We start from the raw sequence: 23,859 nt of genomic DNA on the forward strand, positions 1-23,859 counted from the left end.
GTGAACTATATCAAAGCTCGCGTCCGACTGCTCTCATGTGTACAGTCCAACTGACTGTAGTGTACTGGGAACTGCGCTGTCGCCGCGCGGTTCAGGTTGAAAGTCTGGGCGGCGCAGTGCGCGGCGCGTCCAGATTTTAGTGAGTGGTGCATGTGGACGCTGCCATTAGCTCCATTGTATATCGCACCGCGCGGTCGGACGCGCGTCTCAAACCGCGCGGTGCGACGCTACCATGTGTACATAGCCTATTAATCCAGTGGGTATCAAAGTGTTGAACAGAACTTCCCTCAATGAAGTACTCCAAGAATCAATTTATTCAAATACAAATTAAAGTGCAAAGTCATAGGAGGTAGTTTTGCACTCTTCCTAGTGGGTAGCTAACCATGGAGGAAGGATAGCATGGCTCGTGCTATATTTTCTCTATGCTATAACCCGAAAGCAAATAATGACGTATTAGATTGAACTCATAATTCAATGCCGATGTGTTCTCTCTCGTATCTCGTACTTCGAGGGCTAAGAAGTGTTAAAGGTGAGGGGTAACTTATAGCTGATTATCATTTAAATTGTTATATTGAAGTTAAAGAAAACTTATAGTTGGTCGGTGCTCTCTTATCTTTTAACTAAAGTCCTTTCAATTTTGAGGGTGAACGCACGTCTCTATTGGAAAGGCATGAACATCTGTCGTCTTTCACAACATAGGTTCTTTTACCATTCATATGTAAATCATGCTAGTATGAGGTCTTCTCCTTGAATGTGATAAGGAGAGCATTTGGAACTAGTGAATCTTGAAGTGGTAGTTGATAATGGCTTTGATAAAGATATCCATTCAACTGCAACGCCAACTGTTACGTAGACTAATAATGACGACAGTAGAATAAAGAATATGGTATAATTGACAATCTGATTGATTGATTGATAGATTGATTGAGTACTTTATATAGATTACAATATGTACTGGCTTATACACTTATATACAATAGCTTACAATAAAGCAAAATTATAGATGAATTTACATAATATAGACTAAGAAAATAATTATTGAACTGTATATGATATGAAAAAGCAATTTGTAATATAATAACTATAGATAATTATATTGTTATGCATCTACATAAATTGGTGGAGCTTTGGACACATCAATGTCCATTCTTCGGAAAGAATATTAAAAATATCCTCCCCACTAACTCTCTACCAAAACTCTTTACCAAACTCTCCCCTCTAACTCTCTGTTGATTAAGTTTGTGTATTTTCTGCTTTTCACAAAAATACGCGTATTTTCTGCTTTTCAAAAAATTGTGTTTTCACAATAATTGTTCACGGGGTTTCAAACAATTCAGAAACCATGAACACAATATCCGTTCTATTTGTAATAACTTGGTACTGTTGTTTCTCAGGACACTCCAATTAACCGAATTTCAAAAACTCCCACACAATGTGAAAGTCATCCACTGTAAACAAATGAGGACTCTCTTCCTGAAGCTACACATATTGAAAGGGTAGTCATAGTATGGACATTTGAGTTGAGTTCTGTTCACCAAGTGTTTGATAATCTTGCCGCAGCTAATGTGTTATGTTCCATTGTCATTGCTCATCTTCCCCCAGTTCAGTTATAAGATTCGCGAGCATGCGGAATTGTGAGTACGTACCCCTATGAGGAACTTGAGAACTGGTAAGTTATATACAAGTTTAGAGAAGAGGAATTTTTGCAACAGATAAGCTTCTCTATCCTTATCTTTAGCTGAAACTCCCCAAGCTGTTTCTCTTTGTTGTGAGTTTACTTCCCAATTCCATGCAAAAGGGGTTCTCTCCCTTTCTGTTTTGCATAACTACTACTCCTACTACTCTCACTCTCCTTCTTCTCCTTTCTAATCCATTTCATAGCTAACGTAATATAATTCTCATTGAATTAAAGAGTTGAAAGTAGAAAAAAATGTTGCTTACTAATTATTATATTCTAGATTATTTGATCGATCACTTCCCTTTCCCTAACTTAACGATAGTGGAGGGAAGTTTTAACTTTTAAAAATCGTATTAACGAAATTTCCATCCTAATCCAAATATTATTCGTGCTTGAGGATACCCTGAAAGTCAATATTATTATGAAAATTAATATCAGTGGAATTTTGTGATGTACAATCTCTCAAATATCATAGATTACTGGAAACTTCTATGATTTATAATAGTTACATGAAGTGGTTGTAATAAATACCTGTCTATTTTCAAAACAAAGATTAAAAAAAAATTATCTCCATCGACTATATTTCAACATCTCCACAGCCACTTGTTTCGTGATTGTGCTCCACAGCTTGGAATCCAGCATGCGTTTACGAAAAACATCTTAATGCTCTATTTTGAGTTTTATTTTGCACATAACAATCGGGGAGGGTATGACCATAATGCTCAGCCATCTTTGTATAATCTGCTGCGGCGCCTACGCTGGGCTTTGCTTGTATCATTTCTGAGGATAGGGAAGTTCAAAGATGCCCCTATGTTTTGGGCACGCCGGGTTATCTTCCCTCATAGTTTGGCACATCAAGTTCATATTTTTATTGGTTGCTTCGACAGAATCCGGGCTGAATGCTGTAGCCGATGCGGGGTTTGTTGCTTTAGATGCTGCCACCGCTGCATCACCGTTCTTAGACTCCTTGTTTATTGCCATTTTACGATCAACCTCGTAATGGTATTTTTTATTTGGTGGATTTCGGCAGGTTTTATGTTTTATAAAAGATAAGCGATATCTTCTCTGAGTTGGTGTGGCAAGCTATGAGTGAGGTATCGGTATGGAACAAGATCCATGTTGAGTCTTCATAATATTTTCGTTTATCTTGGATAAATGAAATGGAATGACAGATTTATCTGTTCTGCATTCCACTCTTACATTTCTATTTCCAATTTCACTTATAAAATTATCAATCCAATAGTCTCGTTCGGATTCTCATCAAATAGATAGATGAACAGGCAGTTGTTCATGTCGTATCACATAATGTGAGGTGTGTAAATACATAGAAGAATCGTGCTGAGTTTTCTTTTGCAATCCAATGAAAACTTTTTTACTTGAATGTTGACCATATGAAACTTCAAATACTACTTGAGTACTCTGTTGAGGATATTCTCAATGTTCACATCCCTTTAATAAAAGTATTCAATGGGTCGGAAAGATGAAATTGGAGAAAGAAACAGATCTCAAAATCGTTGCAATTTCAATCCCGACATATCGCTTGATAAAGTGGCAGAAAAGATTTTTCTTGATCCACTTCATAGCTCTTTCCCAAGGTAACTCACAATCGACGTTGTTTGCAACATCCGTTTCTCCCAGTGATGGAAATGTTCCAGCTTTACAGATAGTTTATTTTTTCATTTGCTATGTCATGAATGAAAGTGGATTTTTTGTTTATTCCCTCCTAGATATCTTGCAGCCCCATTCGTATCGCCCAGAAAATTTAATCAGAGAAAGTTTGCTACATAGTGTGTTGTCTCCTCATAGGCAGGCTCAGAAGACAACGCATCTCCACTGAGGAACATCTGTCATGAGATCATAGAAATCTTTTAAAATAAATGATTGCAATAAGTTCGCCGTGTCATGATTTTCAGCCTTTTTATGTGTTTACATTTTTCATGGTATTGTTCCTTCCATAGTTACACTCACATTCCTCCCACTATTCAACTTTCCATATGATTCTATTAATGTTTACAAAATATCTTCACTGTATTTATCAGTTTAGTACATCAATCAGTTTCAGGATAAAAATGTTATTCATAATCCCATTGGATCTTCAGAATGTTAACTTCAAAGAACGTTTTACTGTTGTAGTTTTTCAATTTATATCAATATTTTATCTTTCCAAATACTTTCCTCCTCCACTAAACTCCTCTACTAACCCAAATAGTCTTCCAAATAATCTCTCATATGAGAAATGAGACTTTTCATTAATGTTGTTTGTTGTAAATTAATATTGGTTTGAAATTTCAATAAAACTTTTCTCGCAGTAATTTACATTCATTTGTATATTTTTTCACGGCGTTACAGCAAACATGACTCACTAGGAGAGAATTTACGAGTTATTGAATGTTATAAACATTACCCAATTCTGTCATTCATTGCTGAAATATTGGCATAGCCCACATACGATGTGCGTGATACATTGGTGTTGCCTTCAGGTTGCTGTACGTGGAAGAAAACTGGCATTTTTCGCGATGACAGGCCAACTTGGAGTAGGTAATTTGCGTTAGTGAAAATGAGTCAGCTGGGAATTTTTCATTCACTCTCCATATCCTGGTTGGAAAAGTTTCGCGCGGCGCCAGAAAGAAGCGAAAAAGCTCCCTCAAGAATTAGGATGGGCTAAGGAGAAAATTCCGTTTCTCATCTAAAACCATCGCATCCCCGCGCCTCTTCTCACTCCCTTTATCAAACCAGCCGTACAGCGCCCAGCCCGTGGGGCAAATTTCATAAACTTGTTTCTCTTTCGTCGTTTGCGCGGGAAAAAAGGCGCAAGTATATTCTTTTCCCTCTAAAAGTGCGTCCATATTTCACCAGCAAGCAGCAATTTCAATTTTCTGTTTTGAATCCAACTGAGAAACCACCTGACATCGTCAGTCGCAGCAAGCGAATTCCTTTCCCCTGCTCTGATTCCGTTCGCTTCATTATTTTTATCACTTCTCCGGGTGAGATTGTCTCCTGATTAAGTTCGGTGAAATTAATCTCCTGGGCAATTTCCGTTCCCAAAGGATGCATCGTTTCCTTAATATAGCTGTCTCCTAAGACGGCCTAAACAGCGCACGCTTACTGCAAATGATAAACTCATTCAGACAGGCTACTCAAACAGTGAATAGAGTGATATGCCATTAACGCTATGTCCATCAGGTACGTCATCTCAACATAAAAAATGCATTCCAGTAGAACTACTTCAAAAACAAAAATATCGATCTTCTTTCTCGTGCCGCTACTTATTGAAACTGGAAAAGATTAAGAAATTTCTTGGTAATAATTTTCCTCTTTCGAAACAACAAAGACATTTTCCTGGAAAACTCTTATTGGAGATAGAAGGAGCTTCTCGAGTGAAATTAAGAGAGCATAATCATGAAAATTTCCAAATAATAAAGACGAAAGTAGCCTTCTTCCTCTCCATCAAAATCACTTCATTCAAACACATAATATTCCTAGAAAGAGCCTCCATGTTAATATTTTTTCAAAAATGCATACTGTTTATGAAAATGTAAACTTCCTCTTCAAAGAGATAAGTTGGAATTCAAATGAAAACAGGAAATTATTCTGCCATTTGTCAAAAAAAGAACTTACGGAAATTTTCCACCCAGCTTCTCATTATTGGAGAATATTCATGTAAACACTCCAATAGGAACCAAAGGTGTCTTTTTTGCACAGCAGCCCAGTAATTCATTGTAAAACAGTACTTTGGGGCATAGCACACCATTGAAATAACCCTCTCTTTGCAACATTTTATTTCTGAAGAACTTTAGCACACCATCGGAATGATCACGCCATGTCAAAAATTGGCTTCTCGTTTGCATTTTGATCAGTAAATTGACTGTTTTGTTTGATTGAATTGGCTTCTCGTCTGTGTTACGATGAGTAAATTGTTTGATTGTGTGTTGTAGATGGAGGACGAAGGGAATCACGGCAACGACGACACGCGCTGCTTCATCCTGTCGACGCTGGCTGCCAACCAGATGTGTCGCGTCAGCTGCATACTCTGCACCGCGCCAATGCCCGTCTTCGACAGATACCCGCTCATCGACGGCACCTTCTTCCTCAGTCCTCTCCAGCACAGCAAGGCCTGCATAGAGGTCAGTCACCTATTCACCATCAAGTAGCCCAGTTTTCTTATCTTCACTTAGAGATAAAGTAGTAGAACTTAACAGCACTAAGTCTAATTTATTTATTGGATAGAGCAAACAATACAATAGTCAGAAAAGAAAGAATAGGTTATTGTCCAAAACACCTCCTTTTTTCAAATTTTGTCTCAAATCGTCCAAATAAAAATAATTATAATAGTAATATCGGAGCGACAAATAGAGATGCTCAGGAGCGAACTATGTGGAGACAGTTTGTTGGTGCGGCCAAATGTCAACTTAGATATAGATGGCCCTGGGAGTAAGTAAGTAAGTAATAATATCGGTAGTCCTGGCTGGCTCAGGTCTGGTGTCGGATTTTCAGGTCGCACCTGATCAATTTCAGGGCTTCTCACATGACCTCACGCCTCACGACTGTTATAAGGCAGCTTGGACTTACAACCGTGTCCATCTGAAACACGGGAGTGGCACGAGAAAAATATCTTGCCTGTGCTGGAATTTGAACCCGGGTCTCTGAATTATAAAGCCAGCATCTAATCCACGCGACTCCCAATGTCGAAAATCATCATTATATATATATATGAAGCACGTCATATGGAGCTTCCTCCAAAAAAGTTGAACTAAAGTTGAAAAGTTGAAAGTTGTCGATTGAAACACGTTATAATAAACGCGACCTTCAATTTATTGATCAAACGAGTATCATAATTAAACCAACATTAAAGAAAGCGACCCTAAACCGATAACCATACACCATAAAACCATGGACCGTTACCACCATACAACCGAAAAACCATATATATATATATATATATATATATATATATATATATATGAAATTATTAATTTCATAATTAAACCATATATATATATATATATATGGTTTTTCGGTTGTATGGTGGTAACGGTCCATGGTTTTATGGTGTATGGTTATACAACCATATCATACCACCATACAACCTAAAAACCATATATATATATATATATATATATATATATATATATATATATATATATATGATTTTTCGGTTGTATGGTGGTAACGGTCCATGGTTTTATGGTGTATGGTTATCGGTTTAGGGTCGCTTTCTTTAATGTTGGTTTAATTAAGATACTCGTTTAATCAATAAATTAAAGGTCGCGTTTATTATAACGTGTTTCAATCGACTCAGCTGATAGTTCAAGCTAAAATTCAAGTTCAACTTTTTTGGAGGAAGCGACCCATAAACGGAAGTAGATCAGCTGATTGTTGATTCAAACCCTGAATGGAACGCGTGTCGTATTATTAATGATTTGGGTTGAACGTAAATGGTGCATAAATGTTGGTCCTAAGCTGGGAAAACTTTCAATGAATGATGGGCGTAGGTTCTTTATAACAAAAATATTCCTCCATTCAAGTATCTAATTACTAGAATTACTATATTATTAATAAAAACAAATTAATAATAATTAATTTTTACCATATTATTGAGAAAACAGGCGGTAGCCCCAAACATCTCCTATTTGTTAATATTAGCTCAATATTTTATTGAACTAAGAATTTCGAATTAATGTACTGAATTTTCATAAGTGTTGCTTTTTTGGAGATTCCCTTACGAAAATCTCCATAGATTCATTTCGTAATAATTCAGTTGAAAATCTATTAGAAGAAAAATCATTGATTAAGGATCACTTCAATTGAGAGATATATAACGTGAATCTCATCTTGTACTATCGGTCGGGAACCATGATGGTCATGTTCAGCTTTTCTCAGGGATTAATTCAGTACCAAAATAATATTCTGGTAGATTATACGAACAAGGAGTGTGCTCCTTCATTCACCGAACAAATAGTCCAACCTCATATTGAAGGATGTTTGCCCACGTTCATTAGGGTGAAATCTCCGGTTATAATAATCTCACTGGTCGAGAGGTAACCAAGTTTGATAATTACTGAACTCAATCTGTGAAAATTCAACAGAGTAACAAAGCTGATGATTATTGTGTGTGGCCTTCCGCCTCCGAAAATCGTTGAGCAAACATCGGATTGAGAGTGAGGGCTCCGCTCGGAGATGACGAATTGTCACGTAGTGTCAGGAAAGTGTAGCTCAGCACACAAGTCGGAATCGCGAATGAGTGCTACAAGGAGGAGAGATGTAAACGGTCTCCTCTCCGTTCTCGTCCTTCTACTTCTCCTCCTCCTCCCCATCCTCCTACTTCTTCTCTTACCCCTCGTCTTTTTCCTACTCCTCCTTCCTCCAACATCCTCACCACACCGGCTATTATTTGTCCATCACGCTTGCGAATATACACATTCGAAAAGCAAATATCAATTATTTGTCAAGCCTGAATATTGTTTCCAGTTGGCAAACTTCTCGCTTTCTGTCATTTTCAAAGGTATTTCGTTGTTTATTGTTGGACGAGAGCTCACAAGAGGGAGATACGATCCTGTGGAGAAAGTTATTTCCTCCAGGAAAAAGGGAAAACTGATCTTAAATTATATTAAAAATAGAAAATGAGCTCAAAACTTATTATTTCTTCCATCTAAAAACTACTCCTCGTTCCAAATTAACGGTATACAATAATCACCCTTGAGCTGTTCATTCATTTTCTACCTCAATCACTTACCTTACAAATCGCACTTACTCATTACTCCCAGTATTAACTAGAAGTTGTGAATAAAATATGATTATATTCGATCCTAGCAACATTAACAAATTATATTCTCATAATGCTAATATTATAATCGAGTTTGAATGATTAATGTTTATTCTCATTATTCTTGCTGTAGAAGAAACTCCTCTCTATTTGTTTAGAAATGACTGAAAGCAAGGACTGGTCCCATTTTTTAATGAGGAGTGATGTTGTGAAGGTGGTATTGTGGTAGTTATCGTAGTTATCCATAATTAATAAAAAGACTAGATATTGTCCAATCATAGATTTTTTTATCGGTTTTATTTGTGGTTGGTCAGTACCCATTTCTTCATTCGATCTCATTTCTCTCATGCAGAGATGAGATTCATTTCAGATCTCACCTCTACTCTTTTCCTGTATGAATACATCAATACTACCTCGAGTCGATTTATAATTCGAATCTACTTCTATTACTATCACCCTGGAAAAATGGACTTTCAATCTTCCTTCTTCATGTTTCATCTTCCACATACATTGAGTCGATTGAATAAAAAATAGAATCTAGTGACTAGCAACTAGTCATTGATTCTAGCTAAACAAATAAAATTATGCAGCTGACTCGAATCCTAGCATTTGCTCGAGAATTACTGAAGAACTAGCAATTGCATTTATTGGTCAATTTATTCAAGTGAACTAATAATTCCCTGAATCACTAGCTCCAAATCATTCACAAATTGCAGTGTAATTGAGGAAGGACTATGTGGTTTGTTGCAGACCAAACTGGAGGGTCGAACCCAGTACCTGACGGCCGTGTGCATGGGCTGCCTGGAGGGGTGGGCTCCCGGACGAAGGCTGCTCTGCCGCTTCTGTCACACGCCCTGGGACGGCTCGTCTCTTGTCCTCGGTACCATGTATTCCTACGACATCTTCGCTGCTATGCCCTGCTGTGCTGAGAGGCTCAAGGTTAGTCATCTCTGCTTGCTCCAGTAATGTATTTTGTTTCTTTGTTTCCTGTTGTATTTCATGTCATTATAATATCCTTACATTTATTGTATTATTTCATTCATATCATAATCATAATATATGAAATATATTAATTTTGTATTAGAAATCATTAATATTATATAATTTTGTATATTATACAATATTTTTTTCAATTGTATGAAATTCATTCAATTTTATCACAAGGATTTGCACTTCTCAGATCCTTGAATAATAAATTGATTATTCTTCTTCTTTAATCATCATCTTAAAGACTGAACTTCCTTCATTTGATTGTTATTAATGACCATAGAGCTCTTCAAATGAAAGATTCCAAGAGAAATAAATCCATATCATGGCTTACTGAATGAGTTTGCTTTTTCTGTAGAAGCTTCTTTTCTGCATTATATTTAATATGATAATTCAATCTTCTGCATCTCCATCTTATATAGTTTTGCATATATCCATTGTATTATTTAAGGATTATAAGAGGTATGCAATTCGAGTTCATGGGTTGATAGAATTGGCTAACTCGAAACTCGCTGACTCCATGGTGAACTGCCATAATTATGAATCAATACTACACCGATCAGAGCAGTTTTGATTCATACGGCAGTTAAACATGGAGTCAGCGAGTTCCGAGTTAGCCAATTCTATCAACCCGAGTTCACCATAGAATCTAGAATTCAAAAAATTGTCAATTTTTCTTAATTCTCATGTAATCAATCATAATCATTTTAAAATGGTTATGCTTTTTCTAACAACCACTTAGAAACCACTGAGCACTTGAAAGTATTCTCTCTCATTGGTGTTCGTTCCCTGCATAACGTCTCTTAGGGTAAACTTCTGTCTTTGCCATACTTCCTGTTGATAATTGAAATTCTTAATAGTTTAATAACTTCTCAATTTCATATAAAACGTCAGATAAAAATAACCCCTCTCCTTTTTTATTCATGCATTGATATGACTCCAAAACTGCTTCTCAGTTTCCTCACAGAGGTGAGGATAGGAGAGGATAGAGTAGGATAGGTGATTTCCATAGTATCAAATGCAACCATCTGTGATAGAATTGGCCGCAAAAACCTACTTATATCCATGGCATGATCATAGTTAACAATTATACAATTATGTGTTCCTCCAATTATTCCTAGATTCATAATGTGCAGATTTACAAGGGAAACGATGTTGCCAGATGATTTACTCCGTTCACACCATGCAGTTTAGTGGATACTGCATTTTCTTCTCCCTTTTCAAGTCAGAGCCTTTACATTAAATTTGAAATCCTGCAAAAATGGAAACAAGCACTGTTCTATAACATGTGAAGAGTATGATTCCTCTATGCTAGAAAGGTATGATATGAACGTGAAAAGTCGAAACGTGCAAAGCATTGAGCATGCGTTGTTGTTTGTGTGTTGCAGTGCACCAGTTGCCAGACAGCACTGCTGATGCCGCACCAGAGGCTGAACTTCTTCAGCGACTACAGCCACCGCGTGGCGTGCCCGCGCTGCTCCGTGCAGGACTTCCACTTCGTGAAGCCGCTGGCGGCGTGCTACTCGCGGGAGTGGCCCTAACATCCGGCGCGCGCAGAGACTAGGCGCGTCTCAGTCGTCGAGAAGTTTCTGCGCGACTCGTGGCAAAGCCAGCAGCAGCAGACCTGCTCCTCCTCCTCCATATTCGACATTGCTGCCAGCATCAGCGAGCTCGGCATCTTCTGAGCTCCAACTCTCTTCTCAACCCGAACTCATCGAGTTCCAACTGAGTGAGTTCGGACTCTAATCTAAACAACCCCACCTGAATGAGTTTGGCCTCCCCCACCTTCTACTGAGCACCTTCTCGCTCACCCTCTGTGCGCTGCACACTATTGTAAGATATTTTATTTGTTGTTTTTAATTTAGTAAATTTGTATAAATATTGTTTATAGGTTTCGAATTCAACCTATAGTTATTATTGTTTCTCAACGTGATTCAAAATTTGTTCGATAATAACTATTGTTACGAGTTTAGTGAAATTTTAGTTGATTTTTCCCAACTGTACATTGGAACAAACTTGGTTTTCCACAACACACTACAGTGCTATTCACTAGGTTAACGTGTTCAAAGACGGATGTTTTTAGAATTTAGGATATTGTACAAGTGTCGTTAAGTAGGTGGTTCGATATAGGAAGTGAATAGATTTTAAGTGTGATGAATGTGAATAACCTTTTCCAAACTATCCTAGAAGAGAGAATGGAATTTCAAAAATAATGAATGTGATTTTTCAAGTGTGTGATGGTTTTAATGCATGTGCTTGTCAATTTCAAAATACTCTACTTGATTATGATGAGTTTCGCATCCATTTTCGAATTTGGAATGCATTGTGGTATTTTATGTATAATAGTATATAGTTGTTATAATTATACAGTATATGTATACAGTAATAATGAAAAAATGTGCATTTTCAGTTGTAGCTGTTGTGGATACAGGATGATCATTGTGCAATAGTTATATGTTTTTTCAATCTCACAAATCCTCTAATAACCTGTTGAGATTCCCCAGAGCTGCTTAAGGTGCTGGATCTCCGAGTAAATCTATAACACTCAGATTCATAGGAGGAAATTGATCAGAATATAATTATTTAAAATTTCAAAATTCAATTTGAATAATTTATTAATTTCTACAAAGTCATTGATTTCTATATAGCGTTCTATTGACGTTCTCGATGAATATGGAAATTCATCAACATCTCTCCAGAAGATTATTCAAAAAATTCATTTATCGAAGAAATTCGAAAAACAACACACTCAAAACTAATCCAATGAACAGCTACAACGCAGATGCATAATTTCAGGCCTACTGATATTCCTGGCATGAATTTATCAAGTTGATGTTAACTACAGTATATATAGATATTTTAATAATGATTACTCACGGAATGCATGTGAATTTTCATCTTTTGTATCTGAATGCGTATTCATGTATAATCAGCATGCGTTTATCGATATGTATGTGAATTCAACTTCCGATAATATTATCATTGTAAGTTTCTTGATGTTTGTTGATATTCTTAGTTTGATGTTGATACTTATTGGTGTTCATATCCTAACCAGTCCTAACCAGTTTTATGTAAATTTCCGGTTGTATTGATAATCTGGTTCCAAGTAGGTACTTGAAAAACGAATCAAACTTAATCTAGTTTGAAGTACCTATTCTACCGACTGTTTTTTTAAATACGCAACTCACTGTAACTGCTCAATGGACTACCTACCTAAACATTGACTGATCAGTATCAGTAAACCCTATCATTGAATTCATCCATTAGAGAAAAATAACACACTTTGTATATGTATGATGAATTTATATTATCATCAACGGCCTGTAATTTTCAAGAATCAGCGACTGAAAACTACTCAATTCTAAGTGAGGCTGAATAAAAATTGATGTTCCGTATGTACAGACTTGATTTTGCTTTTACCATGATTAAATAAACTTAGTGACTAGAAATGAATAATCCATAGTAAAGTCTATATTGTATTGATTTATAAAAATGAGAGGCATGAACGTGAAAAAAGGTTCTATTAGATGTAAATATAAATCAGATAAACATTTGAATTTAAGTAATCACAATAAATACTCTGAAGCAAACTATCTACTACTATACGATACAACTTCTCCATTTTGGAAAACGATGGAATTTTTGATATCGGTATTGGAAAGGGCTGTCCTCGAAAAAACGTTATTACTGTTTCAACACACCATTTTAATGAGAGAAGAATGATCGAGCAGGTTTTGCATAGCTTGAGATGGAATTTGAATGTTTCTATGAAAGTAATCCAACATCTTCTCGTGAAATATTGGTTTACTCTCTTTTACTCATGATTAAAAAAGTCTGATTAAAAATTTGAAAACTTAGGTATTGATAAAATTACAATACAGGCAGGGCTTAATTTGTGACGGTACGCACCGGTAACCCGTACTGTTACCTCTGAGAAGGAAAGGGAGTGAGTGAGTGAGTGAGAAAGATCGAAAAATAATGCCGAAATTTATGCTAACGAACCTCGTAATAACGAGAGCAATATCAATTATTTTGTTAACGATTTTTCTCAAGAAGTCGCTATTTTTAAACTTACTCGCTACTCCTATAAAGTGAATATAATTTCATTTTTTATTGAAAAATATGGAAAAATACACAACTAAAAGCTTTACAATTTTAAAATCACTTTAAAAACGAGTTTTGAGGAGTTGAAATTTCATTTTTTTCTCCGGGGCGGGGGAACCCTGGACCCCACCCTCATAGGTTTCCCCCTCCTTCTTCGTACTTCTAATTTCTTGGACTTCTATTTTCACAAGTTAAGCACTTACTATATGCATTGAAACTAACATCAATTGTATACTTTGAATATTTTAGTTGAGATAATAAATAATACGTAGGCCTACAGTACATCCAGTAAGAAAATCACCCGTATTGTGACCTTTTTCCACATTTTTCTTATTTTATTATTCTGATTTGTGCTCATTTATTTTTTCAAATATTTTGTTCAAATTATTGTTCGATTTCTATAAATCATTATCTAGTATAGATCAAAGATAATCGTATCACATTATTAATACTTTACATTACATTAATAATATTCTGTTAATATATATTTTGTCATGATTTTTAATTATGCGTTTCTATAATAAAATATCTTCGATATTTTTTGGTGATTTTTGATATTCCAAATTTAAATTCACAAGAGAGATTTGAGTCTGTAGTAAAACTTCATAGGAGAGAAGTGCTTTTCCAAATTGGTGTTACTCAAATCAATTTTGAGCTTTTAATTGAAGAATAATCAAAAAAATATTATTTTTCTCAATTAGCAATTTGACAAGAATTCGTCCTCATTCCTAATATGATTGATCAGTTCAGTGTTATAACCACAAGAAAGATTTGAGTCAATTTAAACTTTTATTGGAGAAAAAGTGTTTTGCATTTTTGGTGATACTCAAATCGATTTTGAAGGGACTAAAAACTGTTCTCATAATACGTTTTGTATTCTTTCATTTTTACTCTTTTACTAATTTGCTTGTTTAAAAAAGGGTCACAAATTCAACATTTCATTCACAAAATTCAAATTCAATGCTTAGTAGAAAATAGTTGTTCCCTTCACTTAGCCTACTTTATTTCACAAAAATGTTTCTGTACTTCTCTTGCATAATTATTTGATAACCAGTAATATTTATATAAATAAGATCTATAAGCTTTAAAAATTGTCCAGTATTAGCCTAGTGTATGACGTGCATTAATAAACATGCCATGCATGCTCCTCCCTTTCATCACATGCTCATCGCTTTCCACTTTTATGAATGCTATGATTAAAACTCGCTCAGGTATCATGTAGGGATCATCCGGTTTGAACGTTCTTGTAAAATGGTAGTCAGTCATTCTATTCATATTCAAATTTGATCTTGTTAGAATATTATAAGAAAGTAAATTCAATATAACTTGAGACAATACTTCATCAACTATTCTTCTGAGTTTGATTAAAATTTCCATGATTTGCTGTTTCAAGAAGATATTATTGAATCTGATACTCAAAACATCCTTTTTTGTTCCAATAGAGATCGATACCCAGTTCTACAAATCCGGTTTATAGTTGTATTTTATTTGTACATATTGAAATTCAACAATAATATATTCATTATACCATTGTACTATGGATATAACCCATTTTCTTTGAAAATTAGGAAAATAGGTTTGCTTCGATCTTTTTATAGTATTAAGGTAAACTTGAATATCATCCAATTTGTAAAGTAATCTTTCTATCATTGAATTCTTATTCCACTTTTCGATTGACTATTGACCTACCTTTTAGGATTTTTTGATCCCCTATTCTTGTACATAGTTATTATCAAAAATGTCCTTTTCTAATCTTATTAGGGTATTTTTATGAAATTTATATAACCAATTCTATGAGCTTAGTATTTAATAGATATATTGGTGCTTACCCCTATTATTAAGGTGAAGTTTAATTTGATGTAGGGTGTATTAGGTATCAACTCTTATATTTACTGTAATGAAAATCACCCACCCAATATTTTTCTCATTTGAAATTTTCACATTAATTATGATTATTCCTTTATCAGTTCAAATATTGATTGTTCAAAATCTCAACGAAAATAATATTGTTCCTAGATACATTTTTCATTTTGATTGACAGAAAATATTGTCGAAGGAAATAGAGACGAAAAATAAAGTAATTCTGTTTCAATCAAACTAGTAAATTACCTTATTGGTTAGGCCTGATCAATATTATTTTTATTCAAATTCATGTTCAATGATTCTGATCCCAGAATCTTCAAATCAGTTAAGAAAGATCATTTTTATAGCTTGATTTTTTCACAGGTCGTAATAAAATGTCGATTTCATTTAACCATTTGAGTTAACAAATTCCCTACATCCAACTTGTTAAAATTATTGTAAATTTATGTTTTTCATTAGAAATGGTCAACTGGTTTTGAAACATTATGCATTTTTCAATGGGAATTAATTGTAATCTATAAGACACAGTTATATTTTTGTCGATGTAAAATAAGTGCTGCTACAGAGCACAAAGTATGTTTGAATGGGAGTGATACTCACTTTTAGTTGGAATGTTCCAACAATAAATTTAAAAAATAAGAGAGAATACGATGAAAGATGGATATCAGTTGAATGAACGAATCCATTGTAAATCGCTGCTGGTACAGTGGACCAATCGTGGTAATTGGAACCAATAAAATATAAACTACGATTATTCTGGAATACTAATATTTTGGTTAATCCCTTTTGGAGTGAGTGGAATTTCGCTCACAATAACGGGTTTGAATCGGAAAAATGATGCTGCAAGTGCAACAGTAAGTTCATGATTTATTTTTTCTTTCATCAAATATTTTTCTAATAACCTGAATTGAACTATACTTGCATTAATTCCTCATATCAGTTCCATTATATTGAAGTTATATCTTAAAAATTACATATCTGAGTCAATTGAGCTTCGAACGGCAAAATTATTTCATTACATTATTACAACACATTCTGTCATATTACTTCATGTATTCATTGATGAATAATAAAAAACACGTAGCCTACGGTAATCATAAAATGATGAGGAATATTATATTATTTATCACATGATTATGCATTATCTTCTCACAATTTTTTCCCAATTTCTTAACTGACAACACTATTATACATGAAGTTCCCTTCACAAACTTGTATATCAAGTGATTCTTAGTTCAAAGTTCTTAGATTCTTAAGTTAATATCTTTTCAATTTTAGAACATTCAACAGAATTATTAAGTAGGTAGGTAACTAAGTTAGTGATTTCCGTGTGCAACTCATGTGTTGGAATAAATTGTTTATTGTATTATAATAATAATTTTCCCCACTCTAGATGAAATTATTGACTCAGATTTGTTATTGATGATTATGCTCCTTTGAGATCAGTTCAAAACAACCAGATTACTTATTCAATCGATTAATGCCAATGTCTCTATCATGTAGATAATATTGCTGTCTGATAATGTGATCTTGTATGTTCCAAGTTGGGAACAGTGTTGTAATTAAGAATATCTACTCATGCCTCTCCCTAATAATAAAATTGATATATTTATGGTAAAAAATATCTACGGTAGATTCTAATATTGTGCAAGGTTCCACTATAGGCCTAATTAAGCCATAAACTATCACTAAATATTATATGCTATAAGAATAAATATTTTCTCTCAGTGAATCAAATATGTTGGATTTTTTTGTTCGAATATTATCCATAAAATATTTATTTATTGGGTAACTTTATTAATTCTTATCAAAAATTGAAATTGAAGATTCAAAGCAATGATTAACTCTGGAATAATTATATCTTTGATCCAAAATAGAAATAATTAATGAAACATCTACATCAAAATAACTAATAGATCTCAAACGCTCAATCACAGTATGGTATAGTAGCCTACATCATAAGCTTCTACAGGACAAAAATAAATGTCCCAAGTGTAAGGATTTTTAAAGGTATGCTCCATATTTGAAAATGTGAGAAATAAAGACTTCGAAGAATTCAAATTTTTCTCATCAGATTATCCTATGCCCCAAAATGATATGGTAATCACTCTTCATTTCCCTACAAAGTGTCAATTTAAAGAATATCTATTCCATTTATGAGGATATCGAGAATCCATCTCGGATAGATAGATCCAATTCTAATCTAATTACCAGAAGCCCATGAGAAAAATTTATCGACCATCATAAAATTTCAATATAGCTTGACAATTGACATTCAAATGAAATAAGTTTATAACTTAATCCACAAAATCATTTATTTTCGGGATAAACAAGTTCAAGTGAATTTTATCCTCATTATACAGTTTTCTATAAACCAATTTTTGATTGTAATATTTCATTTCTCTTCAAAGGATTACCTTTAAAACACATAATGACTAAATAGAACAAAACTAAAGTCTAAATATCATCAGAATACTCCATTTTCGGTGTTTTTATATTACTCAATAATTATTTATTCATTGGATGATAATGGATATTATAAATTGATCCCATATAGGTTAGCCAATTTTGCTTGATAGGCGATATATTGAGATTAAAGATAAGCAACAACCAATTACTAACCCCGAATATAATATATAATATGCCTCTGGCGTTTTTGTATTTTTGTGATTGAAGGCCTACACCGAAATATATCATTGTTGGCTACAGTTTTAAATCTAATTTGTCTCAATAAACACCTATGTGGAGTGTATTTCTCTGAAGTCAGATATGAGTTTGAAAAATATCTCAAGTATTCCATGTATTAAATGAGAGATTAATATCAGGAATACTATAAGTCACCCGAACACAACATCGCGAATCTATGTCAAATGCACAAATAAATAAAACCACAATGCTTCAATACTAAAAATGATATCAGGGTATTTTTATACTGAACCATCAAGTGTTCCGCTGAATATTATTCAAGAGTGCGAGACTAGATTTTTCAAACTAAAATGGAAATTAAAGTAAGATTTTCTAACTTTTTCAAATGAGATTTATAAAAATTTTCTATTGAATTAATGAATAATGGAGTAAAGTCGTTTGAAAGGTTATACGTTTTTGATGATAAATGTGAAGTTGATGATATATAAAAATAAATTGATAAGCTATTTAACTTTTGATGTTTAAAAACTTTTCGAAATTCGTAAACAAACTTATTTTTATTGCCAGAAAGTATTTTAATAATGTTATATTTCTACAGAACCCTCAATCTTCTCTTGATGTTGTGGCATAGATGTTTTACTTTTGCATGTAATAATCTAGCTTAATATTTTCTACCTATTCTTATCGTACCTATTAATATTGTATATGGTTGTAATGATTGTTACAGCATTAGTGTTAACTCAGAAATATTTGAAATAATAATAATTGTTACAGTATTGATGTTTACAGAGAAATATTGGACAAATGCTTTATACATAATATATGATGTGAGAAATCATATACAATAATAATTATTATTTCTTATTCATGATAATATATATCATTATAAAAGGCCAGTAGTTTCAAATGTACCCCCCATAACGTCTATTCTTCAACCTACTTCTATCAATCTTATTATCTTTGAATAGTACCGTATCTATATGAATATAATACCTACTAGTGTAACCAGCAATAAGTCATTAGCCTATATCGTTCATCCCGTATTTTTTTTAACTGTAACTTACTAATGATAATACAGGAAGTATTTCTGTTTGCATCCCAGATGCAGTTTTTTGAATTTCAATAATCATTATAAGAAACTGATAACAGTCTAAATTCCAAGTATGTGTATTATAATCGTTATGGATGTATAAAGCTATGTATAAAGCTATAATTTACATGAGTTCTCTTGACATTATTCAATCATGAAATATTCAGCGTTCCAGTTCAATGGAGATCTAGCATATTATTCATATGCGCAATTTTCTGTTGATGCTACAAACTTGTTGTTTGGGAATCTTCCATTGATCTACACTTGGATTAAATCTTTGATTTACACTTGAACTTATCTTTAGGCGATAAGCATTATTTTGCTATGCATGAATGAAAATGGTTGATGTGTGTGTAAATAATGCTTGGATTTTGTTGATTGATGAGTAAGTAGTTACATTTGGAAATTGATTTCCAAGCTTGTATGGATAACTATCATTACTACCTACACTCAGTGTTATTGAATGTTATTAATGTACCCTTTCCAATCGGAACCCTCTGTGCGTGAATGACAAACTTTTTAGGATTGTTTGACTACGATGGTATAAATGTATATGTAGAATAAAGATGTTATATTCAAAGTAAAGAAAAATATATATTCATCTGTATGGTATTATTCGAAAACATGGATACTCCAATTTGTAAAAATGATTCTAGCTTTCTTGCTTCCCATAATATACTGGACATAAATATTTTAGGGAGAGATTTAAGACAGTACAAAATAACATGTGCACCATCCATTAACAGAAATATTGAAATCGTAAAGTTTATTTGAAAAGATTATTGTTGAATGTTCAATATAATAAAATTTATTTAATACTCGCATAAATATTATTCAATATACTACTGATATGAATATTACAAATTTGGTGTATCAGAAAAAATCCTATGACAAATGTACAATTTTTAGTGCTTGTAGTTAACAATTCGGAGGCTAGTTAATATTAATCTGACGATTTAAAAATATTTGGTTAAATATCATAGAATAAATTATCTTGAAATAAAAATTGATTGTAATTATAACATGTAATGATTATGGTGACAGGATATAAAATAGGAATAATACGGTACCATCACAATAATTCAATATCAAACTTAAAATGAGTTCAAATAGGGCTTTGGTGTTTGCAGCAAGGTAGATAAATGCACAGCTTGAGAAAACTTATCGAAAATCATTTGCTCTATACTTAGATATACGGGTTGAAATAAATTATTATCAACAAAAACTTTCAATGTTGTGTCCCATTTCTCAACGTTGAAGGCTATGGGTTGCAATTGATGGATTGATAGGATTTCATTTAGAAAATATCAATGCAGCTTTTTGAACCATCAATGGTCTTCAATGGTCTTTAATGGCATGCTGGATAGAAATTCTAAAAATATTACATTGAAGTACACGCTAAGGATGATTGAAAATATTTATTGTTTATTGTAGACCCTACCTCGGATGTATAACAATATGGTACAAATCAATATTGAAGCGAATAAAAATTTGTTAAGTATTACAGATTCTCGATTATTAAGGAATTACGACGATAAATCTCAATTTATTAATATTTGTGCTACCTCGAAAATTCACTATTATTCGATAAAAAACATTCTCAGTGTCAGAGACTACCTCGATAGTTTATATACGTGATCATTCCCGCAGAATTATATTAACTCTTGGTCTAATGATAAATTATTCAAATGATCTTTTAAATACGGTACAGTAAATCAAATAAAACTCTAGAGAAATTCATTTTTGAAAATAATGAAAAAAGATTATTGATTTGAACACTGTCATTCATTTTTTTGCAATTATCTTGATTTTTTTCAATTTTCAATATTGAGAAATATGACCTAGTACAAACTGACTATTAAAAATTCTGTTTGTCCCTCTAATTCTATGATTTTTTCATGATATTGAAACGGAAAAGTTAATAATGTTTATGATAATATAATATTGATTAATAACATCACTGTATTCAGCAATAATGAATGATAAAAGATATTAGAATTGAATCTCTCTTTTGAAAAATCTTGACTTTTCTTATATTTCTTAATAATTTTCTTATTGGCTAATTAAATTGATGGAGAGAAAAAACAGTTTTACAAACTCTATCATTCTCAAAAACAATACTATTATTTTCATAAAATTTTCGGTAAACTGATCACTATATGACTACCGTATTGAAATTGTAACTTTTCATAATAAATGCGGTTTTAAAAATGCAAGTATTATTCATCACTGATTTTATTTTTAATGCCTTGTTTTGAAGTTTTATTCTCCTGTTTTTTCCTATAGTGAATTGACATTCGTTCTCTAATCGCCATTCATCTGTTGTATCCGTGGATTTATATTTGTTAAATAATTGTATCTATGCAATTGACTCAAACTAGCAATACTTACATGAAGTACAAATTAATAATGTTCGTTTATTAGCGTATTAATTAATTATCATTTTCTAGCAGATAAATTTCAGTTTTGAAGAATGCTTTCAGATGTCTTATTATATGAAAATGGAAAAAATGTTAGTTCATTGATTGTAACAATTATAGTCAATTTATGTTTCATTCCAATCCCTTGACATTTTTATACTCGATTTTTCATAATCACATTACAAATTATTGTTAATGCAGGAAAATAGTACAATTGCAACCTACATCGTACAATAACCAAGAAAATTTAAATTTCTTGTATGTTGAAGTGTCTAATATATAAGAATTATGTTTTGGAGCTCAGATACTTTATTCAATTGTTGATGTGGTAATCTATTTCAGTTTGAATCAAGTGGAATATCATCAATTCTGTTCCTGATGAATCACAATATTAATTCAGAATAATTTCCATTTATAAATATTTTTTTATTTTTTGTAAATAAATTAGCCAATTTTCGTGAAAGCATAGTTTGGTCAAATGGAGTATTGTATTTTATAATAAAAATAAAGGAATCTTTATATTTTAGGTTCGATAATTTCTCCTACCTCTTAATAATATAGTACAAATGTATGTGTAAAAATATTGTTTTAATCGATCTATAGAAAAATTTTATATAGCTGTAATAAACGCAACAGTTAGCACGTTTTCTCTGTACCTCAGAACAATGGATAACTGTTATGATCATGTTTATTGTCCATGTATTTATCTTTGCAAACTAGTGAATTTTTATGTAAATTTAATATTGATGGTTTCTATTGTAGGTTGAATAAATAGTTTAATTTATAAAAAGTTGCAACGACTCATATTTGCCAAATTAGTTTGATTGGAGTATGATAGTGATCATCGATCGAGTGTTCAACCTGTCTATCGTATCCTAATCAATCAGTTTTCAATGAATTCCATGCAAGATGTAGTGGATGATAGTCATGTACTTACATTACTTTATTCGTGTTGTGTTCGCAAATAAATAAGTCCAGTGTAAATTAAGCTTCTAAATAATTTTTCCATTAATAAGTCAGAAATTTAAAAAAATAGAAAAACATTACCCGGTGATGATGAGAATGATACAAAGTCATTATCTATCATATCTTTTTCTTGTTAATATAAGTTGAATTTGTATTTATTGTTAGAATGACTTTTAGCAGGATAAATTGAATTTCAATTATTCTGTTATTTCTCTTGTGATTTTCAGAAAACAATCTAATATCCATTCCAACTACCCTTGCCTTTTCTTTAAAAATGCAGCACTGATTTATGATGAATATTCAAATTTCATAACATTCATAACTTAGATGGAAAAATCGGATAACCTAAATACAGCTTTCCAGTGTTGAGCTTTGATTGTACCTTGTGGATTGTGCATTGGAACACAATTTCTCAGTCATATTTTATTATACCTCAATTCCAATACTATGCTCAAATTGCCTATTCATTTCCACTGTATTTCAACTATCATCATGAGTATACAGAAGCCTAAACTGCATTATTTTTTCAATTAATAAAAATTAGACCCACAGACAGTCCGGTAAGATTGAAATTTTAACTGAATGGAGTATGCTTTTATGAATGTAGAATTCAAAATAATATAGGACTATTAGTGTATACAATATCATTGATTGTTAAACGTAAGGAATTCTGCCAGAGGGAAATATTATGAGTATGTAAGGTGATGTTGTTTGTGATCAATATTATAATAGTTTCTTTTTAATTATAAATGTAGTGTTATCATCGTTACTCAGTTGTGTAATAAAAAGAATAATTGATTTTTTACGTTGAATGTTTAGTCTTACAATTTTTTGATACTTTCAAGTAATGCACCCATGTATTCTTTCTCAAGTGTTTTTTCAAACTTACTGTATTATTTTCAAGTGTTCTCATGACATGAGCTTTTGGTGTCAACTTTCCATATTCATAATAGGATTTCTGTAACTGGAAACAAGTTGAAAATCATAGAAATAAATGAAACATTATTATTTGAAACTTGTACATTCTTTACTTACCCGTATCCTTAAGATATAAGCTACAAACGTAATTTGAACAGTCCTAATCGATAATTGACCGAGCGAAGTGAGGTCCAAGATTCAAGTCAACGGTTTTGAATTTCTCTTCATGTATTAATATATCTATGTATGTTTGTATATATATTTGCATAATTATATATGTTCCGCATTTAAAGCGAAACGCGCAATAGATTTTCATGAAATTTGACAGGTACGGTATGTTTCTTCCTGAATGTTTACATGATTGAGAAAAGAAGAGATAACATTCTTTAACTAGATATTGCTTGAATATATTTTTTATCTCAAC

At 32.7% G+C, this 23,859-nt stretch overlaps 1 protein-coding gene across 1 annotated transcript in view; it reads left to right on the forward strand.

The window, feature by feature from the left end:
• LOC111043518 (headcase protein) overlaps positions 1-23,532 on the forward strand; it is a 113,105-nt gene extending 89,573 nt beyond the window's left edge. The window contains exons 3-5 of the mRNA XM_022328494.2: positions 5,614-5,802; positions 9,192-9,380; positions 10,817-23,532. Coding sequence (XP_022184186.2) covers positions 5,614-5,802; positions 9,192-9,380; positions 10,817-10,969 — 531 coding nt within the window. The 3' untranslated portion in view covers positions 10,970-23,532. The remainder of the gene's footprint in view (positions 1-5,613; positions 5,803-9,191; positions 9,381-10,816) is intronic.
• The last annotated feature ends 327 nt before the right edge of the window (positions 23,533-23,859 follow it).

The sequence above is a fragment of the Nilaparvata lugens genome, chromosome 2 (assembly GCF_014356525.2).
Source record: "Nilaparvata lugens isolate BPH chromosome 2, ASM1435652v1, whole genome shotgun sequence".
Classification (NCBI taxonomy): Eukaryota; Metazoa; Arthropoda; class Insecta; order Hemiptera; family Delphacidae; genus Nilaparvata; species Nilaparvata lugens.